Genomic DNA, 25333 nt, shown 5'->3' with positions numbered 1-25333 from the left:
ATTGATGATCTAGGTTGAATTAATCTTATATAACCGAATAATATGATACATATGCCTGGAAAGTGTATAAGTAAATAAACGAGGGAAATTTTCAACAAAAAATAATCTTAAGTGCAGGTCTTGCACGAAAAAGCTTTTATTATTTTTCAAATTTTTAATATTCACAAAATGACTCTCTTAAAAAGGAAAGATTGAATGATTTCATGTTTTCTATTATTATTATTGTTATCGCACTTATTTTAGGGTAATTATAATTCACTAGGATCACTACTGTCGAGTGTTCGCGGTTTATTTCAAATTACAAATACATAAACAAATTACTTTGGTGCCAACTTCGCTGTCATCGACAAGAAAAGCATGAATTAGGTAGTCATATTATTGGGTTCAAAATCGGCATTGTATGTGTAGGATCTACTGGCGAATTTCTACGAAATTTCACTTCCTCAAGGCTCATTGACTCGACTGCTATACTGTAGTGTACTGACTACTGTGTACCTATACATGCCTTGCTGCAACTCTCCTGCAAGAGTAATTAGATTCGGGAAATTAGACTTACACTTAGGGCTTTCTATTTTTTTACAACACTTCTCTTTAACTTCACTTCTTGTTTGTTTGTCTGTCTGTCTGTCTGCTACAAATCTTATAATCAAAATTTAACACAGTAAACACACTTCTACTTATCCTATCGATCTGAAATTTTGCACATTGGCGTAAAGTTGGAGACAATGCAAGAATCAAATGACAAAATAAATGATTTTAAAAATTAAAAAAATTTTTTTTTATATTAAAAAATTGAAAAAATAATTTTGTCAGCTACAAATCTTATAACTGATATTTGACACACTTTTACCTGTCCAATTGACCTGAAATTTTTAGTTATAACTTTTTATATATCATGAATCAGGAGCTAATTTTTAACTACTGTAAATCAGAAATCATATCATTTTCATGTATGATTCATTCATTTTCATGTATGATTAATTCATTATCATTCATTTCATGGTGCCAAATGCCAATCCATAGGTTATTCAAAAGAACCTGTTCTTATGTCATTTTGAACCGATCAACACTTCTTTATGGACCGATCGTAAAACACAGTTAACACACCTTCACCGGCAAAAGCTTTCACACTTCTGAAGAAGGTGAGCTGACAGCTACACTGGCCGTGGGGTGTGGGTGGACCTTATTTGAATATGAATGCATGCAGCGATTCAAAATCCTATACACTGTGATAGACATAGTATACAAGTCATAGAGCCTAAATTTTTAATATCTATAAAAAAATGCAAACCCATAAGTACTCACACCAATTCCCTGCCACCATGATTCATTTCATGCATTATGGCATCACTGGCAATTGGCAAAGGCAAACCAGAGAGTTTTTTAGACTCCCCAAAGTTCATTTTTGACTCTTAAAGTAGACCAGTAAAGTATTGTGGATACCAGCTAAGTCCAGCTTCATCACACATAAGAAATTAGTAAAATCTTGAGTAAATGAGGAAATTAAAAATGAAATGATTCTCAAAAATCTCTGGTATGTCACTGTGATTTCATCATTTTTATGCATCATCATTATTCATAATAGAGATCAGATAAGAATCTAGGAGGAATTCAGTCTGTATCAGTCAAAGGGGAATTCTAGGATGAGAGGTCCTTACGGCGGTTGGGTACCATGCAGCGGTTCAAACATGTTGCAAGGCCCTTGCCTTTGGCCCTTGGCGTCCTTGCAAGCAGGCATGCAATATATCTACTTGGAGACCGGTTGGACAAAAGCGCATGAACATTAGCGTGGGTTACAGCGTGGGCCGGCCCGGCCCTGAACCTGCTCTCCCTTTAGCCACGTTTTATTCCCTCAATTTGTAATCAATAATTAAGAAATAAAATACATGGTTTCACATGCTTATTGCGCAGTTGTGACAATTTTTTATTTTTTAACCTCATCTTCTTTGCAAATAACCATGGAAGCAGCGTTGCCAATATATGGGTTTTTAAGCCCAAAGCGTCGCCGACCATTTTTAAGATGCGTCGCCGGGTAATTTTTAATGAAAAGCCATTTACCCTTAGTAATGAAGAACTATTTACAAGCCACAAACTTATTTACAAGGTTGCATGCACGTGTTACCCCAAATAACTAAATAACTAATTTTACCCTAAAAACAGTCCGATTGTACAGCAAGTGTTAACTGAACATGTAATAAAGCAGTCTGACCGCTCTAATGTGACCGAAACTACGCAATCAAAAAAACATTGTTTACATTTTTTGGGGGGAACTTATCGCAACTGATTTCCGGACAAGCTTCGCTGCATTGTAATCCATCCAACATACCGGAAACCTTACTTTTTTTCTAAATAGTTGGCCGAAGACTGAGAACTATATTAAATGCAAGAATTTCAATCTAAATGTGTCGGCAAGATCTTCTGAAGGCGAAAATTTGGTTACTGAAGCGTTGCCAAAGATCTTGCAATATTCATCCACTCTCTGCACAGTGGGCAAATAAAACAGTAAAACGGGTGGAAACGGGCAAATTCAGTCCTGTAGCCACGTTTTATTCCCTCAATTCGAAACCAATAATTATGAAATTAAATACGTACATGGATTCACATGCTTATTTTATAATATAATGTTTAATAAATTGCAATTTAATCATTCCTTCCAGATTACTGTGGCAGGTGCCAGGTGGCTGGTTACCACAAGTTGTAAAACAAAAGCAAAGATGAGACCGTTAAAACGTCGGATTTCCAAAGTGTAAGTATTAGCTTCAGGATTCTTCTATGATTTTAATAAAATCTCTAAAATGTTATTTAATGTTAGACAGTGTGTAATTCTAAGAATGGAAGTTAACATATAAAAAAGCTTTCCACCCAATGTGGAAAGTTTCCTTAGATACAGCACTCTGCCAGCTGACTGACTGTAAAGGAAAAGGAGGATCAAATGTGGACAAGCTGTTTCAATTGTATAGTAACTCAGATTTGTTATAGAATTGTTTAGTTGTCTCTTGTTGGTTTGATGATTTTTATTTTTTCATTTATTTTATTTTATTTATTTATATTTGTTTTTATTTATTTTCATGAATTAAAAATGCATATCCTAGTTTTGCACTTCTGGTCAGACTATAGTTACAACTTACAACTACCCTTGACCCAATAATATGATTCCCTCACCAATGTATGGGGTATTATGAGTGGAGTATAAAAGACAACTGGCCCTACTAAGTTGCACAAGTCATTGAATATGCTCCTATACTCCAAGTCACACTAGCATCCTGATCAGTAAATATACTCCTAGAAACAACAAGAAAATTGGACTAAGTCACATTAGTCTGGGCCCACTGTCTCAAGGTATCTAGGAAAATCAAACGGCTCATTAATTTTAAGTCACTAGCCTAATCTAAATTTGGTTTGTATGTGGAATCTCTTTATCAGGTTTATATTCTTACTTAATGGCCAGGAGTTGGTCGAGTGATCTTAGGCTCTCATCAAGAAGACTGTAGCTCCACACCAACTGCTCCTAAAGGTCAAATAAATGCATTCATAGGAACTAGCCTTCTAGGAGTATTGACATCAGGAGGACGTTTAAAACTGTTTTGTCACACACAAAGTCATGAATGCATTAGTTTCAGAAGTAAAGTTATTCAAGTTAGGACACAACATGGTTAAAGTAAGCAAAATGAAGATTGTGCAATAAAAGGACAGGATTAACATGAGAACCAGTCCATGAAAACCATCCATCATTCATTATAAACAGGCATATTCGAATGACTGGAAAACATTTGTTAAGAGCTCTGCAAAAGACAAATAGCAGCATGGCTGCATGGTGACATTTTAATGAGATGAAATGAACTGTACTCAACAAAATGGAGCATCAGGATGGGATTAGCAAGCAGAGTTGTACATTGAATCATGCATTAAGGCATCTTAAGCAGGCTTTTGAAGGTCAGGAAAGAATCAGGTGCAACCAGTGAATTTCCATTTTAGCAATTAGGGGTGCAGACTAACCAAAAGTACGTTACATACGGACTTACAAGAATTATGTCTCATTAACTTTTACTCTGCTTGAATATTACACCAAAGGGAACAAGATACATTATGAATAAGATGCACATGACACTCAAATGCTAATGAAATAAAACATGACATGCATTAAGGTACAATAGTGAATGAATTATTTGATTGTCCAATATAGCTAATGTTCTGAGGCCCTCTCCAACGTGAATTAGTGGTGGTAAACCATTATATTAATTAACAAAGTTATAGTTACAAAATATGAACTGAATTTTCTTTTTTGAATGCATCTAAATATGGATGAGCCAATATATTGGATTGTCATCATGTGGCCATCTTTGGCCATGAAGAGCCATTTACAAGCCACAAACTCATTTACATAATCCTGTGCATAGTCCAGACATTGACACAGCCTCAACAAATTCAAGACACAGCTTCACAAGCTGTGTGTTTGAGACTTTGCACACTAAAGCAACAGTTGTGCCTACAAAGCAAAGAGATGTGGTCAGTTAGCATTATGTGAAAATGTAAAAGACAAGAAAAAAAAATACAAAAAATTATGAAAATGCCCCCAAGGAGCAGGACAGCGTTGATAATAAGTAGCTTCATTGTTATTAAGCTCAAAATCAGTTTTAATTTGAAAAAAATATGCATGCAAAACGTTTTACTAATGTTATGAAAGTTTTAGTCACAAATATTTGTCCCAAAAGTATTGATCATACCATCAAAAGTATTGATCAATCGTTATCATTTAAAAATGATGGTGATTCTCAGTTACTATAATAGAAACTTCCATGATATTAACAATAAAATATTGTCAGCCCTTCTAAGACAAATCCTAGTAGCCTAGCTATTTATACTGTCAAGCTCATTGCATAAAAGTTAGATTTATAATTCATTTATAATGGAATTAAACAAAACTACATAAAAAATATCCATATCATGCTAAAATATACCTTAACATAATACATAAAAACTGAAACCATAAAAATTATATGCTTTGTTGTACAACTATGACAATAGAATGTTGATCTAAAATATAGTCATTCAAACAAGTTTGAACATCTGTAATGTAAATAAAGAGTAGTGTAAGCCTCTCGCTACTCTCCATGCAGTGATTTGTTGTGTTTTAACTCAAAGTGTGTTGCTCATTTTTCCATTTAGATTTTGAACCTTGCCTTAAAGTGCAGTGTAATGCAACCATGTATAAATTTTGAAGTGATTTGAGTGAATGGGTATTTTCTTGCTTAGTCAAGTTGATAAGATGGGTACCTAGGCATGATGTTCCAGTCTCCTACTGTTAGCATTAGTAGCAACTGTAGTGCAACTTTGCAAGTAACATATTTCAGTTCAAATATTTTTTTCACTACTTTTTGCATGAAAAAGTCTTTATTTTACAGTTATGGTATAAATGTTTGTTTTAAATTTTCAATTGTTGTTAAACGGTGCTATAATTGCCTAGATTTCATTGTGAATAGGCTAGGCATTTTGCTGACTTGCCACCATCAGGCATTGTCACTTGCACCTGCTCAGCTATGCCATGAATCTGCTGTGCAGTGTGCTCACATTTGAGCAGGCATGCTCTGAAATTCTCTAAGTAGATGGTAATCAAGATTGCATCTAGAAAGGCACCATGATGATCACTACTGGCCTCAGTGGCCTGTTGCTGATTTTTGATATACCAGAATTTCAACAGCTAGCTGCATGTTGTAATCGCAATAACTTGCTCTAAACTTGTTGCGCTCAACCATCAAGTCACTCAACCAATTTCAAGAAGAATTTCACAAAAAACTGTGGGTTTTAAACCAGCAAGTTGCTGCTCAAAGTGTGGTGATCATACAATTTTGGCCAAGCTGATTTTTTTCATATTCAAGTGTTTTTACATGAACTCTGAAGATGGTTGATTGGAAAATCTTTTAAAAAGACTTGTTTGACAAATGTCCATTAGAGGATAATTACTAAAATTTTGTTTTTCTTTTTTTGCTTTGAACTTAATTGTATATTTCTAAATTAATTTTGGACTTAGGTGCTTGCGATAGATGGGTACAATTGATTTTGCAACAGAAGATGCATCATCCTGGTCCCTGTCTTCATCAATTGAATATCATGGAGAAAACATATTGACAATAATTAACTGTTGTCTGCATAGCCTACCATGTGCCAGCTTAATTGACATAATCCATAGCAAAAAAATATTTGTACATATTAGCTTGTAGAAGTCTCACCTTTAACCTATATTGGTTTAAGGGGAGCGTCTACCCTAAAATTTTGGATTTTGGCTTCTCCGGTTTTTAGTCTCATCTTAAAGCTGACATTCTGACCTATCCAACGTTACCAAAACCATCTCAGTACGTTGATTTGTGTTCACAACAGATCATGAAAGGGAGGGGGGTGGGTGAGTTCTTTAACAAATAGAATGGGAGGAAATTTGCTGCGAGCACTTTAAATAGTGTCTGCTTGAGGTGCACCTTAGTTACCCGCCTGGCGTCCTATGAGGAGGTGTGCATACAGTCGCTCCCACCATCCTTGACTGGAATCAAGCTGCAGTAGCGTTTAGTTTTGTATCCTTGCTACATTGAGTGCCTATTCCGATCCGCGTGGGACTTTGACGGGCTCTACTGAAAAGTTAACTTATTGTCACTGCAAACCTATCTCCTCCTAGAGTTTTGAAGCTACAATAATGAGACATATATCATTCGATTTGTAAATAAAAGATCTACAAAGCCATGTAGGCATTTTTCTAATTTTGTTATAGTTTAGATTTTATTTAGTAAAAAGTGGGGAAAAAATGGAAAAATTTACGAAAAATGGCCCCCCACCCACAAAAATTAGAATGATAAAAAAAATGCCTACACAGTTGTGTAGAAATGTTCCTTATGCATCAAAATGATTGAATGATATGTGTTTTGATGTTGTAGCTTGAAAATCCTAGGTGGAGAATTCTACGGTACCCCCTTTTTGGCCGTTTTCTAAGAATTTCATGTTTTCTTTCATTTTTTTTAAAAAAATTCACAGGAACAAAATGCAAGTTTTTTCCATTTTACATGAGTGTACCAAGTTTCAGAGTGATCCGTCTGTAAATAGCCGAGATAAATTTTAGGGTAGACGCTCCCCTTAAACTTCTATAAGGAGCTTTGTTATGCCAAAAAGATAATGAGACTTCTCAACAGGATTGATCTCCAGTCTACTTCCACCCCAGCAAGGACTGGTGCCATCCCTCCTTCGATGGTAGATCTGGCAGATCTTACCCCGGTGAACAAATTTTCCAGAGGACTTTTTGGTCAACGAATTCAGTCACCAGGAAGCAACAGGTACTTTTTTTGAATAGCAGATGCATGGTAATATTTATTTAGTAAATTTTAAATCACCTTGTGAATTTGATCAGACTGTGGTTGAGTTGGTAATTTGTTTGCCATTAACACAAAATCATGAAGTAATAGTCTTGAAAAGCATAGCTAGTGACTGTAAATATCATTGCAAAGAATTTTTTTTAATGTAGTTTTTTTATATGTCACATTGAGAATCTAAAGTACCGGTATGTGAATTAAATTAAAACTCAAGTTTAAATTGACATTAAACCTCCAATTTAGAGAAAGCTAACATAAAATTGTTAAAAAAATCCTCTGTGAAGTTTATTTCTCTATCAATGTTGAACAAAAAGTAGGTAATTAATTCAAATTCTTTGAATAAGTGGCATAGAGACCATACATATGCCTTATTCAAGGGTTGCCACTGGTATGTGGCTAGAAGACTGTGTTGTTTAACACCCCAAACTGACTCATTGATGACAGCAAGATACTCCCTGTGACTCTTTTGAGCTAAGTTGCTGCCAATAGGGAAAAGGCACAAGGAGTAATGAACGTGAACAATGCAAAAAGATGTTCTATCCTCATTGTTAATGGAGCTATCCAGTCAATGATATGTTGTATAAGCTCTGAAAGATTTGGTACTAAATGAAGCAATATATATGATTGATGTGAATTAATTCCAATGATAGGCTAACCATATTAGGTAGCATTAGTACCCTCATTACCATAGAATCAAGGCAAACAATAAAACTAATTATTCATGTTTAAGGCTGACAGTAACAACATGCTCTTCTTCAATAGCTGAGTCAATGCCTGAAGAAAAAATTACCAATTCAATTTTTTCTTCAACATATAGCCTTAACATGTTTGTTATGTATTAATTTTATATCATTTACTGAAACATAGTAATCTCTATGCATTTAATTCCCACTTTATCTTTCTATAAGGATTCCAAGTATCCAACACATTTCCAGGCAGTGATGTTGCAATTTTTTATAAATGCACACAATGAACCAAATGTTTTTGTGCTCTTATTTCTGTTCATCTTAATGTCCTACAAAACTTCCAGGCACTAAGAATATATACACCTGCACCTCCATATATACTCCTGCAACCTCAATATGTATTTTTCTAAAATTCACAAATCTCTGAAGTTTGTTTCCACAAAATTTTCTCTGATTTTGTTTTAGTTCATTCTAACTGGAAAGCACAGAATACATTTTATGTGCAAGCCTCTCTGAAGGTCTGTTGATGCTGGTTTTTATTGTTGTGTTCTTAAAAGTGACTTCTGCATTGGCCTAAAATTTTGTAGGGCATCTCGATATGCATTAGCCTCAGAAATTTCATGTACTGCTTTCATCAAAAAAGTAATTTCTACATATTTCTATGCTTGCCCAAAAAGGGCTTGATTAGAGTCAAGAGGTCCTATTCTATTAAATTCTTGATGCTTTTCTCTAAAATACAGCTCAATTTTGGACAATGCATCCTCTGCGATGATCAATCAGAAATCTTCATCCCGTTGGGTTTTATGTTATGTTAATTTACTAAAATCTGATGTCAGGTTGGTTAAGCTGTTGTGGTTTGTGATTAATGAAGAGTTTTTCTTCAGGTTTTTATGGAAATTTACTTTATCAATGTTGACTGTACATTATACATTATGGGTTTAATTGCTTGATCGTCAATTGCTTTAATTCTGTTGAGTTTGGTTGCCAAGTGGCTTACTTTAGCGGTGCATGAATAGGTTCTTGTATGAATAGGTTACATCAAAAATCGCCCAGAGAGAGGGTTCTAATAAACACTTGTACAGTCCATATTAAATTAAGAAATTTAAGTTAAATTTAAAAACCTATCAGTTAACATCACTAAAATTTTCTCTATTTACCAGAAAAATGTTGAAGTGTAGAATGCTCCCAAGTAGAAGTTGTTACTCGCGGTGCGCTGAGACTCACACGATAACAATGTAATTCAGTTTCTTCACTGAAGCTGTTTGGATTCTTTTGATGTAATAATTTCTCTAACACTCGTCTGCTTGTGATCACTAACATGGTCGTTCAACCATTGATCTTCACGTCGCCCACAATTGAGATTTCAAGAGTTCCTCATGGGACAATGCTCCCATCTTAACTGCTATAACTATCTGGCTGCAACTACCCTGTTACTTTGGTACTGTGGTACTGACTCACGTGGTTGTCCCACTGCTTAAATATACTAGCGCTTGCCTCCCACCGCTGAACAACTCCGCCTTAAATCCAAGTCACGCCCTACATTCAAATTTCCCTCAATTCATGCCATCATTCCTATATGTAGATATGCATGAATTTCTATTCCTATCATATCCTCCTGACCTGCATAAAAATATAAGCTAGGTGTCAGATTTATTTCTAACTTATCTTCTATTTTGAAATCCTAAACCAAATAACTTACAGTACAACATTAAATTTAGGAAAAATTAACCCATTTGTAGCCACTGAACATTCATTAATGAAAAACTTTTTACCATACTCAGTACACAATTTTAATTCCGACCTGTAACTAGTTAGCATAACAATCTCTTATGGGCCCTAATTTCATTTGTAGACACATAAAAATTGACATCGTATGAAATAAAAATAGAACAAAACTTGATTAGTTCTAGCTAACTGGAACAATTCAGCAGTCTCGTCTCTCTCCCTGCACATCCTACCATCCATGGAAAAATTCCTCAAATAAAAAATAATGAAACACAAAACCAAGATAGCACAAGCTTTGCCTACTTGAAAACTTTTGCATTTAATACATATCCCCCAGGTTCAAATTCTCACACACAAAAAAATACATGCATAAGAAGAAAAGGAATTTCCCCATAAAATATCCCTCCTATGGACCCAGCACAACAATAAATTTCTGATATTAATTAAAAAATAGGTTTACATTAACTTCCTACAACAAAATTATATCAACCAAAAAATTATTTCATAGAAAATTATCATTGCACTTGATACAGATGATTGCAATCCAGAACTGTCCTGGATCTGAAATGTTCTGGTTGCTTGCCCCCCCCTCCCCCCCCCAAATAAAATTAAGCAGCTCAATTTACATAATAATCCTACCACCTTATTAAACAAATAAAAAATAGAAAATTCCTACAAGAATCTTATACCCTTGAGAATTTACGTTAACAATTTCCAAACACAAAGTTATAATCATACAAAGTTTCATTTTAAATTCCTATCTGGAAATTTGTCTTTCAATAGTCATTTGTCATTGTTAGCAAGTGTATTGATGCTAGCGCAATGGAATGGGTAAATTGAGTCCTTTGGTCTCTGGCAACAATTTAGGTGGAATGAAAGTAGACTTCTGGATATGCATGTATAGTAGAGGGTAGTGTTACAGATGCAAATGTGGGATAAATAAAAGTTTGACCATGCATAGGAATAGTGTGACCAGACATTGGGAGCATGAGAGAGTTATTTTAGCTGCAAGAGATAAAACATATTATCAATAAAACTATAATCAAAAGAACCTCACTCACAACAGTTAATTAAAATCAAAACCCTTAGCATTGACAAGACAATCAAGCAGCAAGCAGTAAGTTCAGCTTGGTTAGAATATAATTGATAAGGTGATCACAAGAGAGTAATTCAAGAGATTGAAGTAAACCAAGGTATATGGAAACCATCACAACTGGGGTAATAACTGCAACGTATTGGTTGCAACATATAAATTGACAACAGCTTGATATTGAACTAATAAAATAGCAATCATTGAAATTAATGGATTAAAACAGTAAAGCAATTGAACTAAAATCATATAAACAACTTGCTACTATTGTGCAAATTGCATTCTTCACATTAAAAGCAAGCATTGCAAGTAAGTGAATGAACAAGTGTGCTATTATTATATTTGTAATAAACTAAATCAATTAGAAAGCTGAATGAAACACTAACGCACCTCATTTTAAAAGCCTTATACAATATGGATCCTAACAAACACTCACCAGGATAATTGCAGTAGTCAGAGCATTGAACATCAATCTGCCAGCTCCTTATATTTGTTAAAAAAACTTCCAGTACACAACTACATGCATGAATAGTATGATTATTGGAATTACCACTGTGCCTGAAAATATAAGGAGCAATGTAAGATTCTGAAATATAACCCATAAAACAAATAGAACATTGGATAACCAATTTGGTTTGCCATGAAAAATATTGAAATAACCACCCAGCTACAGTATAAATGAGCTACATAGATATATGGCAGCTACTTGGGGCCTGTATAGAAAAGCAAATGAGAAATAGAAATTGAATGCTATTTTTATATTATAGGTATTTCAATTAAGATGGCACAATTGATGGAAAGCTAAAATTTCATGCTATCTCAACTGGTCAACTCAAGAAAAAGTTGAAATTTGCCATTTTTTCTTTGGCAATGACTTTGCATCAGGGTTGGCAATGATTAAATCACATGATTAAATCACTTGATTTTTTTATAAAAAAATCATGATTTTTCTTATTTTTTCGATTTATTTGATTTTTTTTTATTTTTTCATATATTTAAATATATTGAGTGGCAGTCTTTAATTTATATTGAGGTATTGTTATTCATGGTTTAGTATAAATGTACTATGAATGACAAATTATAATCATATAATAATTATATGACTATAAACTTGTTGCCTTTAGTGTGTATTAGGTTCCAATAAATTCTAGTCGGTGTGTATAGAGGGTAGAGTCTGGTAGATTTATAGGACATAAAACTAGTAGATCTATTGATAGTGCTGTGCACTGTGCTATCAGCTACCTATCTGTTATGTGACTTTTCAATGTTTAGAAGATCTGCATTCCTGAAGTTTTTTTGTATATTGAAGCCAGTTAAATGGTCAATATTTAGCTCATTACCTTGCTCCATACAAAACGTTACAAAGCTAATGAATAGACTTATCAATAATTGTTTACTCATAAATCCCTAAGTGGTAAACACCACCTTGGCCTGTTGGCCATTATTGAAGGCAATAAGTGCCCTTTTTAGCCATCAATTATGATCCATATACTGTTATTGCTAGTAGGCTAATTGCAACATAAAAAACAACACTTCAAAAAAGACAAAAAAGTTGAAAAAATCAAAAAAATCAAATAAGTCAAAAAAATCATGAAAAAATAAAAAAAATCATTGATTTTTGATTTTTTCGATTTAAAAAAAAAATCAAAAAAATCACCAACCCTGCTTTGCATTCACAAATTAAATTTCCACACTTTTGCCCCACAGTACTCCTAATCTGAAACTCACCAGGCTAAACTTTCACATAATCTAGTTTGTATGGGATATGAAGCATCTGTTGAAATTTCACCAATATTGGAGATCGTGCCTTGCCGGGAGGGGTCTTTTTCCCCAAATACTGTGTTGTATTAATGGATTTATCAAATTTGTTTGCTGAAATTTTCTTATTTTCCAGGTCTCAATCAAATGGGTCTCTAACAAATACCAAGCAATCAAAGACTCCTCCTTCTGCCGCTAATCGCTCCAAGACTCCACCCACTGTCACCAATTCCTCCAAGACTGCACCTCCTGTCACCAATCACTCCAAGACTGCACCTCCTGCCGCCAATCTCTCCAAGTCTCCACCTTCTGACAATCGCTCCAAGTCTCCGCCTCCTGCTAATCATGTCAAGTCTCCATCTCCTGCAAATCGCGCCAGAACTCCCACTGCTGCAGTGGTGAAAAAAAGACGTACTACTAAGTCACCCCAAAAAAAGCAGCTTGCGGCGGCTAAAGCAGGCAGAGCCACTCCAAACCCAGACAAGAACGTTACAAAACCTGATAAGGTTTGTGGTATGTTAAATTAAATGTACCGTTAGTTGTTGCAGCTGATAACCTCTACTTTTAATGGTAGTAGTCCTTGAATACTTTAAAAGCTTGTTCACTCTCAGTTTAATGTGCTGTGTTTAACAATTTCGATAAGATTTCTAATCTTCTGGCCATTGTTTGCTTGATTACTTGTTAAAAAACAGGCATATGATTTCTATATAAATTTCAGTAATAATTAATTGATATGTCACGTACTGATATCATTAATAGACCCATCAATCTCTAGGGACTTGAAGAGGCTTCTGCAGAGACCGCTTGTGCAAATCATTTCTTTGTGCACGCAGGTTCTATAATAATTTTTTAGATTATCCCCTTAATTAACCAAGCGCTCGATATAATCTAACCATCACTTGTTATGCAGACGGCCCCTGATGAAAGTTTGAGGAAGAAGAAGCGTTTCCGACCTGGAACTGTTGCTCTGAGGGAAATACGGCATTTCCAGAAAACCTCAGATCTGCTTATTCCTCGCGCTCCCTTCGGCAGACTAGTTGGAGAAGTGCTCTGTGATCTTGGCTGTTACAACTACAGGTGGGAATCTTCAATGGCTAATTGCCCTCAACAATAATACTATACGTTTGAAAATTTCTTTTTAAAGACAACACTTCTAAAGAAGCGAGTGTCTTTGTTGTTAGACATGTACAATGAACTTCTAATTCTATTTTCAAAATTTAAAAAAATTGATTTAAAATATTTTTTAAAGTATCAGAATTTGGCAAATTTTCAAAATTATTTATTCTGTCAACTGATTCATGCGTTGTCTCTGACTTTATGCAAACGTGCAAAATTTCTGATCGATTAAAGAGGTAGTTGTGTCATATATGGATTATAAGGTTTGTTGCAGACAAATTATTTTTCGATTTTTTTTAATACTGAGAAGCGGTGCTTTCAACGTGGTATGGCCGTTGGCTTTTTAACAGTGAACTAAATTTTTTTTATTTTAATTTTTTATTATTTTTTATTCTGTCCATTGATTCATGCATTGTCTCCAACTTTACGCAAGTGTGCAAAATTTCAGATTGATTGGACAAGTGATGGTGTGTTAAATATCGATTATAATATTTGTACCAGAGAGACAAACAAACAAGAAGTGAAGTTAAAGAGAAGTGTTGTAATAAAAATGAGCTTCTGATGTCTGAGCGCGTAACTTGACTGAATCAATGCTAACAAATGAAAGCTTTGTAGTTTTTTTTTAGTCGATTTTAGTCTTCCTGGTGACTTTGTTCATTTTTCCTCACCAATGCGCTGGGAATATAACTGACAAATCTTATTATGTATTGGTACGAATTTTAGCACGGTTGTTATACACGAGTATCACTCATGAATGGTTAAATCTATACCTTTGAATTCCTGCTTAAGTTCATTTATAAAATGCAGTATTTTCGCATGCTAATTATTTGCTAACGCAGCTTATATTTTAGCTGTTTAACCTGAAGTTTATTACCATGTATTTTATGTGCAGAATCCAGAAGCTGGCTTTAGAAGCACTCCAGGAAGCAACTGAAGGCTACTTGGTCCATCTGCTGGAAATGACGAACTTGATAGCCCTGCACAACCGCCGGGTCACGATTATGCCTAAAGACATGCGCCTTGTCAGGAGAATCAGAGGCGACTTCTTGTAAGGAGCTATCGAGCTTATTTAACTGTATTCGATGAAACATATGCGTAAGAGATTTTCTTTAATAGCATTCCAGTTTGCTGTGTGCCTACCCTGGAGGTATTAGGCATTGACCAGCAGTTCTGCATGATAGAGTTCTAGTTTCATTATTTAAATGCAATGGTGTACGTAGCTCCAAATAACTAGTAAAATAATTCTAATACCCAGATTAGTTTTGCTCGACTCATCTCTTCCAAGGTATTTTTTTTTTTTGCTGTTAGCTATCTTCTAACAAATTTCAGTTAAAAATTTTAGAGTTTATCGCGACCGCAAAGTATTGAAGGATTACATTTCTTTGATGTGAAACAGATGTAACTGATCATAGGCTTCAAAATACTGTTCTCTGAAACTCTGCTAAACGAGCTTTTTCGCTGGATCGTGTATTAGAAGCAAGAGCGCCTTAAATACTAATATTTTTTTAACTACATGGATTTGCATTATGTAACGAGTGGTACAATGTAACGAGCTGAAGTGCAATTATGTACTCAGTTGACCTCTGAGTTTTAGACTAAAACTGATCTGTATGACTCCATTCATTGGAGGACTTTTTCCGTAGATTTAAGTTGAGGGACCTGATTAAGTTACCGTTTGATGTATTAATGTCTCTTCAGCTTTGCTGTTGGGACCACGTAGTAGAACTTCTGTGTCCCGTGAAGAGACACGAATAATAATGAAATCTGACTTTTAGAGTAATAAAATGCTTCGTAGGAAAATTTTTTTATTGTTTCTTTATAAACTCTTAAAGATCACAGTGGTTCGCAAAGCATGACTAACAGTTCAGCACCACATATACACACACACACACACACGTGTCTCTAGGTGTTGTCCTAAGGTATACTCTAGTTGCCTTTAATTTTATTGAGATATACTCTAGTTGCCTTCAATTTTATTGATAATATCGTATGGTTAGATTGATATGGAAGACACTTAATGAAAACTTGGCAATGCAGAACTTTTCAACTTCGGAACAATAAAAATTACTCTAATCTACTTCCCGTTTAGTTAATCAGAAAGTTACTTGCGGCAAGCAGCGTTACATCTCCGCACGAGACGACTCATTAATTATTCTCTTAAGAATGCGAGTACGAACATCGCAGATAATGTTGTGAGCAGAGTCGTCCAGAATTAGAAGAACAATAAGCCTAGAGTAAGTAAAGTAATCAATACAGATTTGGATAATCGTTAATAAGGATTTCAACACACGAGTAATAGAAGCTACAAAAATAAGCAAAAGCCTAAACGTATCACTAGGTTGCAGGGTAAACGTCAGAGAGAAGCTTGCAGGGACACAAAGTTCGTCGGGAAACCATATGTTGATCTACCAAGTGTTTTTTAGTTGTTAATCCTGAATGCTTTGCTTGAAGGATCATTTAAGATATTCATGGGATCAAACTCGTCTATATGTCAGTATATAAAAACGACTAATAAAACTGCAGGACATCTGGAATAATTATGTCAAACTAAGGCATAATATAGTCCTCCATTTTAAAATATATTTCATGCCCCATTTAAATTTGTAATGCAAAAAAAAAAATAACTTTTGTTCGTATCTTAATAAAAAGCTGAAATTTTGGATCTCTGTCAATACCATTATATCTTTGTGTGTCCATAAAACCTGCACAGCTGAACAACAATTATTGAATGTCCTCGGCTAACTTATTTTTATTCTAGAATTTAATGGTCAACTATTAAGTGCAGATGCCGCTTTTCATATCCAAATTACGCGAAGTTTTGAAATTATATTTCAAGTCGCTTAAGGTAAACCTAAATTCAACGCCAGTCACACAACAATATTAATTTCCGAGACGTTCCGTGTCTCAAAATAAGCCACATTTATTAATCATACAGCCATGTTCAGAGAAGATAACTTACATCCGTATCTCATTACAAGAAAAAACACTCGAGTCTTATCTTTTACGAGCATCAAATTATAAAAAATGTGCCTTACAACGTAGTTTTGTCATTACGTAGTTAATTAATTAAACCCTCGCCACCTTAAAATTACTACTTTTTACTGCTATCCTAAAGAGAAGCCAAGAAATTCAGCTCACCAGGATGTTTTTCCTACTAAACTCGGAGCCCAAGTATCTTTATTAAACTTTTTAAAAGCAAAAGCAGTTTTTGTCATCCCGATCCAAAAGGAGGCCTCCAACAGGTCCGCAACGTGACAGAAACAGCTTCGTTATGATCTTTTGAGTCATTTTAAATATTCATCGACGCTTCAACTAATTTTAAATTAACGGTGTATATGTGGGGGCGATGTTTCGAACGTGTTGTACGATGTTGATTTTTAATTCAAATACCTCACCGGGTTGCAACAGCTAGGGATATTCGAGCGGGGACTCAACAAAATGGGCATAGAAATCAAGAACCAATACTTAAAACGTAGTTCTGAATGAGCAATGAAAGAAGTAACGCATCTGGGCAAAAATCTTAGCATTAACAAGTCGCCAGTAATATAATGTTATTACCAACTGCATTACGAGCGTTCAGAGACCTGAATAATAGTTTCGGATGAAAAGCGCAAGTTGGCTCACTACTGTGCGATTTGGTTCCTGAAAAGCACTGATATTTGGATGAGCAGGTAGCCCACTATAAGGAAGTCGTCCAGGAGGCCGATGATCCCCAGCACGGCCTCAGGCAGGAGGTCAAAGGGTATGAGCGCGTACAGGAAACCCGCCACCATTAACAGGATTATCCGAATTCTGCGGGACAAACAAATTCATGAGAAACTCAAAAAAGCATTGAGTCGGGAAAATACATTTACCTACTGTTGAAAATATGACCATTTTAGCCGAAAAATAGGAATGTTCAATCGGCATTTATATAAAGTTTAATTAAATATTTTGAATCACAAGACAAAAGATCTTGGCTCAGGCCAAAGGTCTTGGTAAGAGGCTTTGTCTGGTACAAGGCTCCCTGGGCAAGTGCTTCAAACTATGAGTTCAATTACAAATCAAATTAGAAAATATATTTATTTATTTATTGAAGAAAAGTGGTTACCCCGATGGCTATAGGAAAAGCTCCACATTGAATTAAAAAAAATTATATATACGACCATACATGCATATTCATACATATACATACACACACATACGTTGGCACATATATGAGAAAAGGCATTCGATTCATAGGAACAGAATAAAAGGCCCAAGATTAAATAAGCACTGGCTCCTGTCCCTGCCGCTGTTGCCAGGCCTTCACAGCTGCCTTGAAGGCAGTCAGGTCAGGAGCTGCCACGGTCTCCTGGGCGAGGGAGTTCTACAGTCTGGTACCTTAACCTTAAGGTCTAGTCTAGTATAACCTTAAAACTCGCAGTAAAAAACAAGACTCGTACTGACATAAACAACCATGGGAGGAATCCGATCATAAATTCATTAGATACATAATTCATTACGATCAATAAAATTAAACCGAAGGCCTGAAGATGCTCAATGCTGAGCGAAACGCGTCGCACAATTAAAATACAAGTAATCGTAATTACTCAAATGCAGGAATTTCACATCGTATGATTGCGGGATTAAAAAATCAGGAAAAATTGATGTAAAAGTAAGTTTTAAGCGAAACATAATTAATAATAAATAATACTCCACTCGAGTGTTAGATGGAATTGCCAATCAGAATACATAGGCAGCCGCGTATAAAGCATTGACAGACGCGGGCAGCGAGGGAATTGTAAACCAAAGTAAGAAAAATTGTGAGCTAAGAAAGTGGAACATTCAGAAAATGTATTGATCTGTTCCTACACTTTTAAATGAGCAACAAAAAATGCATGATATAGACAGTAAACAGTCTTAGGCGATGCCTACCCCGAACTCAATCGTATTAGTATTGACGATTAGGGGTGGCATGATTAGGGCAGGGTAGCCCAGTGGTTACAGTCAGAGTACCAGGATTGGGGCAGAGAGGCGCGGGTTCGATCCCAGCTCTGTGCGCCAGTTTCTGGACAGAATCGGCAAGGAGGCCGGGCGGTTAAGCACCGCAGAATTGGAGCAATGAGTTGCGAGTTCGAGACCGCAACAAGATGTGAATGTTCTGCGATGTTAAGAATCGGCGACAGGCCTACAGCCTACTAAACGCTGAAACCGCTATTATTATTATTATTATTAATAATAGTGGTTTCGAGCCACGGACCATAAAAAATGAGAATTTTTGTAGAGCTTCGACTGCAACCAGTAGAAATAATATTCTTCGTAGACCTGAAAACCTCAAAGATTATCAGTAAAGAAGAGATAATGAACAACATCATCATAATGGACATAAATGCAGAGGAGAAGCTCACCTGTAGATGAACTGAAGTCCGTCCCACGTGAAGAGCTCCGCCCACACGTGGCGCAGCACTGTCGGCAGCTCTCTTACGTGGTCCCAGTACTGCAATATACGGCACTGTATTATACGGGACTGCAATATACGGGACTGCAATATATGGGACTGTATTATACGGGACTGCAATATACGTGACTGTATTATACGGGACTGTAATTTATTATACAGGACTGCAATATACGGGACTGTATTATACGGGACTGCACTATACTGGACTGTATTACACGGGACTGTATTATACGGGACTGCAATAAACGAGACTGCATTATACGGGACTGCAATATACGGGACCACATAATACGGGCATTGTCGGCAGCTCTTACGTGGTCCCAGTACTGCAATATACGGCTATTACAGTTACGAACTGTTACTTCAGTCACGCGGTAAAACAGTCATGGCAATCACGCTGATAATAAAACTTTTTTGTTGAGCTCTCAACTGGCTGCGACATGCCTGTAAATTCGGAATTAAGACGTGTTCCGCCCTTGCTGCCGGTAATTCACATTAATAACACTGAGGATGCTTTCCTTTCATTAGTTCACAAACTTGGAAAATTATCCTCAAACAATAAAATTAAATTTGTTTAAAAAAATAACACAACTTCAATCAATAGAATGAGTGATTTTTTTATGCAGGTCATACTTTATTAATTGCTGTTGAAGTTTGAAAAAGTTTGAAGTTTTTAATTTAAGAAGGAGCTGGTATCCACAACGTTGTGAATAAGAGTATGGTTCACTTTCTAGCCATTCTGTCAGCGTTTAAATTCTTTGTAGGTATATGATTTAAGCTAACAGCTAAGGGCAACGAACATAAATTTTAGTTTGCAACCCAGTTAACAATTAATGAAGCAACACTTCAAAGCCTTGAGATTCCTTATGGCATTCATAGACTGAATTACTTGGGTCGAACTGACAAACATTTGTTATGCCGTAACTGTTGAAGCAAAGTAAACAGCACTCTAGCAGACTATGTGATATGTTTTCCCAAAGCCTTCACATGATTTCTATTCAACTTTTCAAGAAGGAAAAAGCAGTCGTTCAAATCGCCTCTTATAACAGCGCCAGGTTCATCTCACTCGTTGATGAAGATACTAAATGCACCTTGATAATTATCACAGTTCGCCCTTATTACAAAAATATATGATAACATAGAAGTGTCAGCTTTGATTAGGCCTTTAACTACTTGTGCATCGATCTCTAATTACTTCGCACACCATGCCTGTTTCAACCAGAATTTCGATGAGAGTATTGCTGACATTCTGACCCAAAATCTATTGAATTAAAAATGTAATTGTGTAATTAATTGGCCGTTTATGAGCGACGTACTTAATGTGCAGGTGCTAATTGACAGGTATTGTAGGGTATATATAACAAATGAAGAAATTGATACGTTCATGACAATATCTTCCTAAAAATAAATAAACTACATAAAGCATAGCAGTAAAACAGAAGTTGTAGCAGAGAAGATAATAGATAACAGTAAACTGTGTTTCCTATTTTTCATTAGAGGGGTTAACTTTCATAGTTTCAGCAAACGGTAAGCTGGGTTTGCAGTTTTTGCCAGTTCTTCAACGGGCAAACAGAGGATTCAAAAATTAAGTTTCATCCGAAATAAAATTTCAGCCGAAATATTATAAAAAATCGAATGCCAGATTATCATAAATAATCTGGTGACTAAAATCCTGGTCTAAATACCGAAATACTGATCCGGATCTAAAACTTGGTTCTCCTCAGTTACGAGTGGGTTCTTAGCAATTTCAACTTAGTTAATGATATTCGGTGTACAAAAGTCATGATTTTACGAGCGGAAAATACTCTAATCATTCAGAAATCTTATCTTAAAGCTCACTGGCAGGCAGAAAACAGGTGCACATTTAATTTTTTGCAAAGTTTAGAGCTTGTACCGCACTGCATGCGTCCAACCACGGTGGCAATGCCATACAGACAGCGCTCAATATTCCTAAACGTCACTTTCTCAAACTCATTTTCTCCTCTCTTCACTCTAAAAAATATTTACACTATCTACAATTCAAACAATTTTCACATTTAACACAAATAAACCTAACCTTAATCTGAGAACAACCCAGTGTCTCTTATTCTCAAGCCAGACCCGAAGAAATGACAAACATTACATCGCCGGCTCACAGAACCGGTAGCCCTGATACTCTCCCGCCCGCCTAACCTAGAACCTCTACGACCAGAAACATGACGGTCTATAACGTTGCCAAAAATATCGTATCTGGGCGAGGCAGAGCGCGTTGATATATTCGGTGTAGCAGAGCGCCGTATAGTGCGAGGTGTACGCGACAAAAGCTGTACCGAGGCGTCATGGGAGTGCAGTCTGTTGTAGTCGGCGAGTCGTTGCTTGTTGTGTTCCCTTTCTTCTATTACAGCGCGACTTGTAGCGCTGCTTTCAGCGGAGCTGTGGCAGCTTAACAGCATCTTCACCTGCACAATGATTGCATTAATCAACTTGTGAATATTACAATAAAGTTACAAGAAGCTTGATATTGCAAGGCTATGTTACATGATTCAAATTCTAAATCCAAAAACGTTCTCTGGAAGATGAGCATGTATGCGATGATAGATATACATTGCCGTGCAATCAAAGCTTTCTTAAATACACGTGGCGGCCGATTTCTTATCTGTGATAAGTGGGTTTAGCTTGAAAACTGTCAGTGATTGGGCTGAAGGAGTTAGAAACATTTAACTATTTATTATGGTACGTCCCACGATCAAGATAAGATGCCGAGTAATATATTTTATTTTATATTTTTATTATATTTTATACCTATTTATTTATTTCATATTTTTTATTAGTTTAGCATGAGACTATAGTTACCGGATGAAGAAAAAGGAAGTAGGCAGGGCATTGCATTAAACTAAAATTACTGAATGAAGATAAAGGTGTTGAGCAAGGCATATCGTTAGACTATAATAAAGAGATAACATCACCGTGGTCAGTCGTGGTGGTCTCATACGAGGTTATTTCACTATTTCTTAGTCCGATAACTACCCTTCTAAATAAGATAGCAATCCGAGATTTTGAATGCAATTTCAGCTAATACTATAATTAATGAATAACGATAAAAATAATGTACATTGCAGGACACGATGAACCTACATCCTATTACTATAATTAATGAATAACGATAAAGGTAATGGACATGGCAGGATAAACCTACATCCTGACGGCAGCAGGGGCAGGCGATGCAGGCTGTCCTGTTGACGTTCTCCTCCCACACGCGCAGGATGCAGTCTCCTGCAGCACACAATAAGGCTGTGTCATTACCAAGACAATCATTATAATCTTACACGATGAAATTATGGTAGATAATGCATGGATTAACTTAGAAGGCAGTTAGTTTGCAATTGGTAAAAATAAGGTAATGATTTGTTTCAATGTTGGATGAACGAAAAGTATCAATCGAGTAGAATTATCCAGTAAGAATAGCCGCTGATGCGAGTGTAGGTAATCGTGGAAGCTGATAGTCTGGATGTAGTACCGGTAATGAAATAACTTGTTATATTGAGACAACTATCAGCAACCAGTCCATTTTTGTAACCGCTTGGCAAGAATTATAATAAAAACTCGTATGATCGCATCCACCTTGGTTTTAAAGGTTAAAAACGGTTTCAAATTCAAAGTTCATCATCAACTTACAATACGAATTTTTGTCATATTTACCATTTCAGAGACATAAACTTTAAATAAAAAAATCGTTTGCTTCACTAGTCGGAATAATGAAAAATACTTGCAATATTAACATTTTTGAAAAAATTTTCGGAAGAAGAGATTAAAACAGCAGGAAAGTTCATAAAATCTCAGGCATAAAATATCCGAGTCTTAGTCCAAGAGAAAATTACTAAAGCTTATTTTTGCGTGCAAGCATTGCGTCGCGACAGCGGCGCCTCGCTGTTGAAAAGAGTATTAAACACATACAAAAAATCAATGAAAATTTTTCGGTATTACAAAATGAGTTTTTATTCAAAAATATTCGATATTTGGGAATGAATCACAAAATGTTTAGTATTTGAGAATGAGATTTTCACAAAACGTTCAGTGTTTGAGAAGGATATTTTTACAAGACCTTCGATATTTGAGAATGAATTTCTCACACAATATATGAGAATGAAATTTTTACAATACATTCATTATTTGATAATGAATTTTTCACAAAACTTTCAGTATTTGAGAAAGAGATTTTCACAAAACGATCGTTATTTGAGAATGAGTTTTTATTGTGAAGAGCAAAGCAAGCTAAACTCACCACAGAAGAGGTGACCGCAGTTAGTCTCTGCCCCGAAGCGCACCTTGTCCAGGCAGACCGGGCACTCGGTCTGGTCGTCGTCAGGGCGTGTCCGCACCATCGTCGCTAGCACTTCTCTAGTGACGCTCAGCTAGTGCTCACTAGTTCTTATGTAGTGCTCACTAGTTCTTATGTAGTGCTCACTGGTTCTTATGTAGTGCTAACTAGTTCTTATGTAGTGCTAACTAGTTCCTAAGTAGTGCTCACTAGTTCTTATGTAGTGCTAATTAATTCTTAAGTAGTGCTCAACAAGTGCGACGTTCTTCAAACCACTGAGCCGTTATTTTTAATACTAGTTACACACCAGTCAAAAAGATCGTTCTTTAGAAAATTGGTAATGCTAATAGTACTAGAAATTACTAACAGATCGTGAAGCTATGGCGCACTACCAGATAAATTTTTTGGTTAAAGAAACCTATACATAATCAAGTTGCTTCTAGTTTGGCTGAATTAATGCAGGAACAAAATAAGTTAATGAGTTTCGTATCTGAAATGGAGAAAAAAATAATCGTGCATTCATTTACAGTTCAAGTTTACAAACAATGTAACTTAATACTAATAAAATTTAGAAAACAAGGAAATCCCTTTAAAATTTAAGAAAAAAAAAATTGATGCATAGCTTCTCTCAAGACGTCGTTGCCGTCCACAAACTAACATTAAAAAACTTATTTTACATACATGCTGGTGCAGCTATGAAGGCACTTGACCATTTTACGGCGAATCACGCGTATATCCCTGTCAACATTCTACAAACATTCCTCTAGTTTGTACTAAAAAATAAACGTATTTTCCCACACTTCATTCATCCATGCTCGTGCGCTCCCCGATAGATCCCACAATTCGTCTTGTTTAATAAAGTTAGCGAGCTCAGATGGATGAAGTTGACTTGCGAATAGCTTGGCTTTTTATGGCAGTGCAACTTGTACCCATTGAAGACAGAATAAAAACATTCTAACTTCACACGTTCACAATAACGTACTTAGGTTTAGGTTCGCAAAAAATGAGGTTAAAGCTTCACCATGAATGGTAATGATGATAAACTAGATACAGTACTTACCCGTTATATACTCATAGCCACGTAAATTCCACGTTTTGTAAGGCTCGTACGAAGAAATTTTATAGGTATTTCCAAGAAGTAACTCAAATTTCCCAAAATTATTGAAGCTCGAGCGTACAGTTCGTGACTTTCTGATTGACTTGGACACAGCCAGTGAACACGACCGTACAGCGCAGCTCTACTCGACCAACTGACCAACGTGTCGCTGTCGCACTGCGACCTGAAGCGCGGGACTCAAGCGTGAAAAAAACTAAACGCGAACGACACGAGGATTGTTTCAGATCATCACGATGGGCGGCGTCTAAATTTTCAGTGCCTGATAGCCACGTCCAAGTAATATGTTTATAAGTCGCCATCTTTGTCTGTATAAGGGCTAATAAAGACTCGGGATCTGGATAAGCAAAGCAAATGATCGCAGATGAGTTACACGCATTTGTTATGCTTGTACTAATTACTAAAAACATGACGATTACTAGTATCGAATGATAAATGAATGATGTCATTATGAACATCAACGCGTAGACTTGAGCACCGCAGAACGCACATTTCGTTAACGGCCACAAAAGTTGTTCTTCAGCACTGAAAATCCGCCATATTTAACTAATATCGCATGCTTCACGTCTACAAAGAAACAGATTTTCGTAGTAATAATAAGCAAGTAGTAATATAGTGTTGACATAGTTTACAACTGCCACAGCGTTCGAGTCAGCCTCCCTGATAGCATCGTTGAAGCCTTGAGTATGAACATCTTCAAAAACAGACTAGACGAAGCTATGCAGGAGCATATGTTCAGTCTTAAAATGCCTAGCAAATTACGGACCAGGCAATAA

General features: G+C 35.9%; 2 protein-coding genes across 2 annotated transcripts; one reads left to right on the top strand and one right to left on the bottom strand.

Annotated features, from left to right (window-relative positions):
* The first annotated feature begins 1119 nt into the window (after positions 1-1119).
* LOC108671889 (uncharacterized protein DKFZp434B061-like) lies at positions 1120-16264 on the top strand. Its single transcript, XM_018159484.2, has 6 exons — positions 1120-1142; positions 2658-2746; positions 7173-7313; positions 12745-13114; positions 13519-13685; positions 14617-16264. Exons 2-6 carry the CDS (start codon positions 2715-2717, stop codon positions 14774-14776), a joined length of 870 nt encoding a protein of 289 aa, XP_018014973.1. The 5' UTR covers positions 1120-1142; positions 2658-2714; the 3' UTR covers positions 14777-16264.
* LOC108671890 (E3 ubiquitin-protein ligase RNF170) lies at positions 15513-25227 on the bottom strand. The gene is made up of 5 exons (XM_018159485.2): positions 23408-25227; positions 22322-22398; positions 21456-21584; positions 19094-19182; positions 15513-17516 (listed from the first exon to the last, which is right to left on the bottom strand). The coding sequence occupies exons 1-5, from the start codon at positions 23505-23507 to the stop codon at positions 17348-17350; spliced, it is 564 nt and encodes a 187-aa protein (XP_018014974.1). The 5' UTR covers positions 23508-25227; the 3' UTR covers positions 15513-17347.
* Positions 25228-25333: the final 106 nt, after the last annotated feature.

The sequence above is a fragment of the Hyalella azteca genome, unplaced genomic scaffold (assembly GCF_000764305.2).
Source record: "Hyalella azteca isolate HAZT.00-mixed unplaced genomic scaffold, Hazt_2.0.2 contig13458, whole genome shotgun sequence".
In the NCBI taxonomy this organism is placed as follows: domain Eukaryota; kingdom Metazoa; phylum Arthropoda; class Malacostraca; order Amphipoda; family Hyalellidae; genus Hyalella; species Hyalella azteca.
Note: the sequence above shows the minus strand (reverse complement) of the source record. Positions and strands in the feature narration are given on the sequence as shown.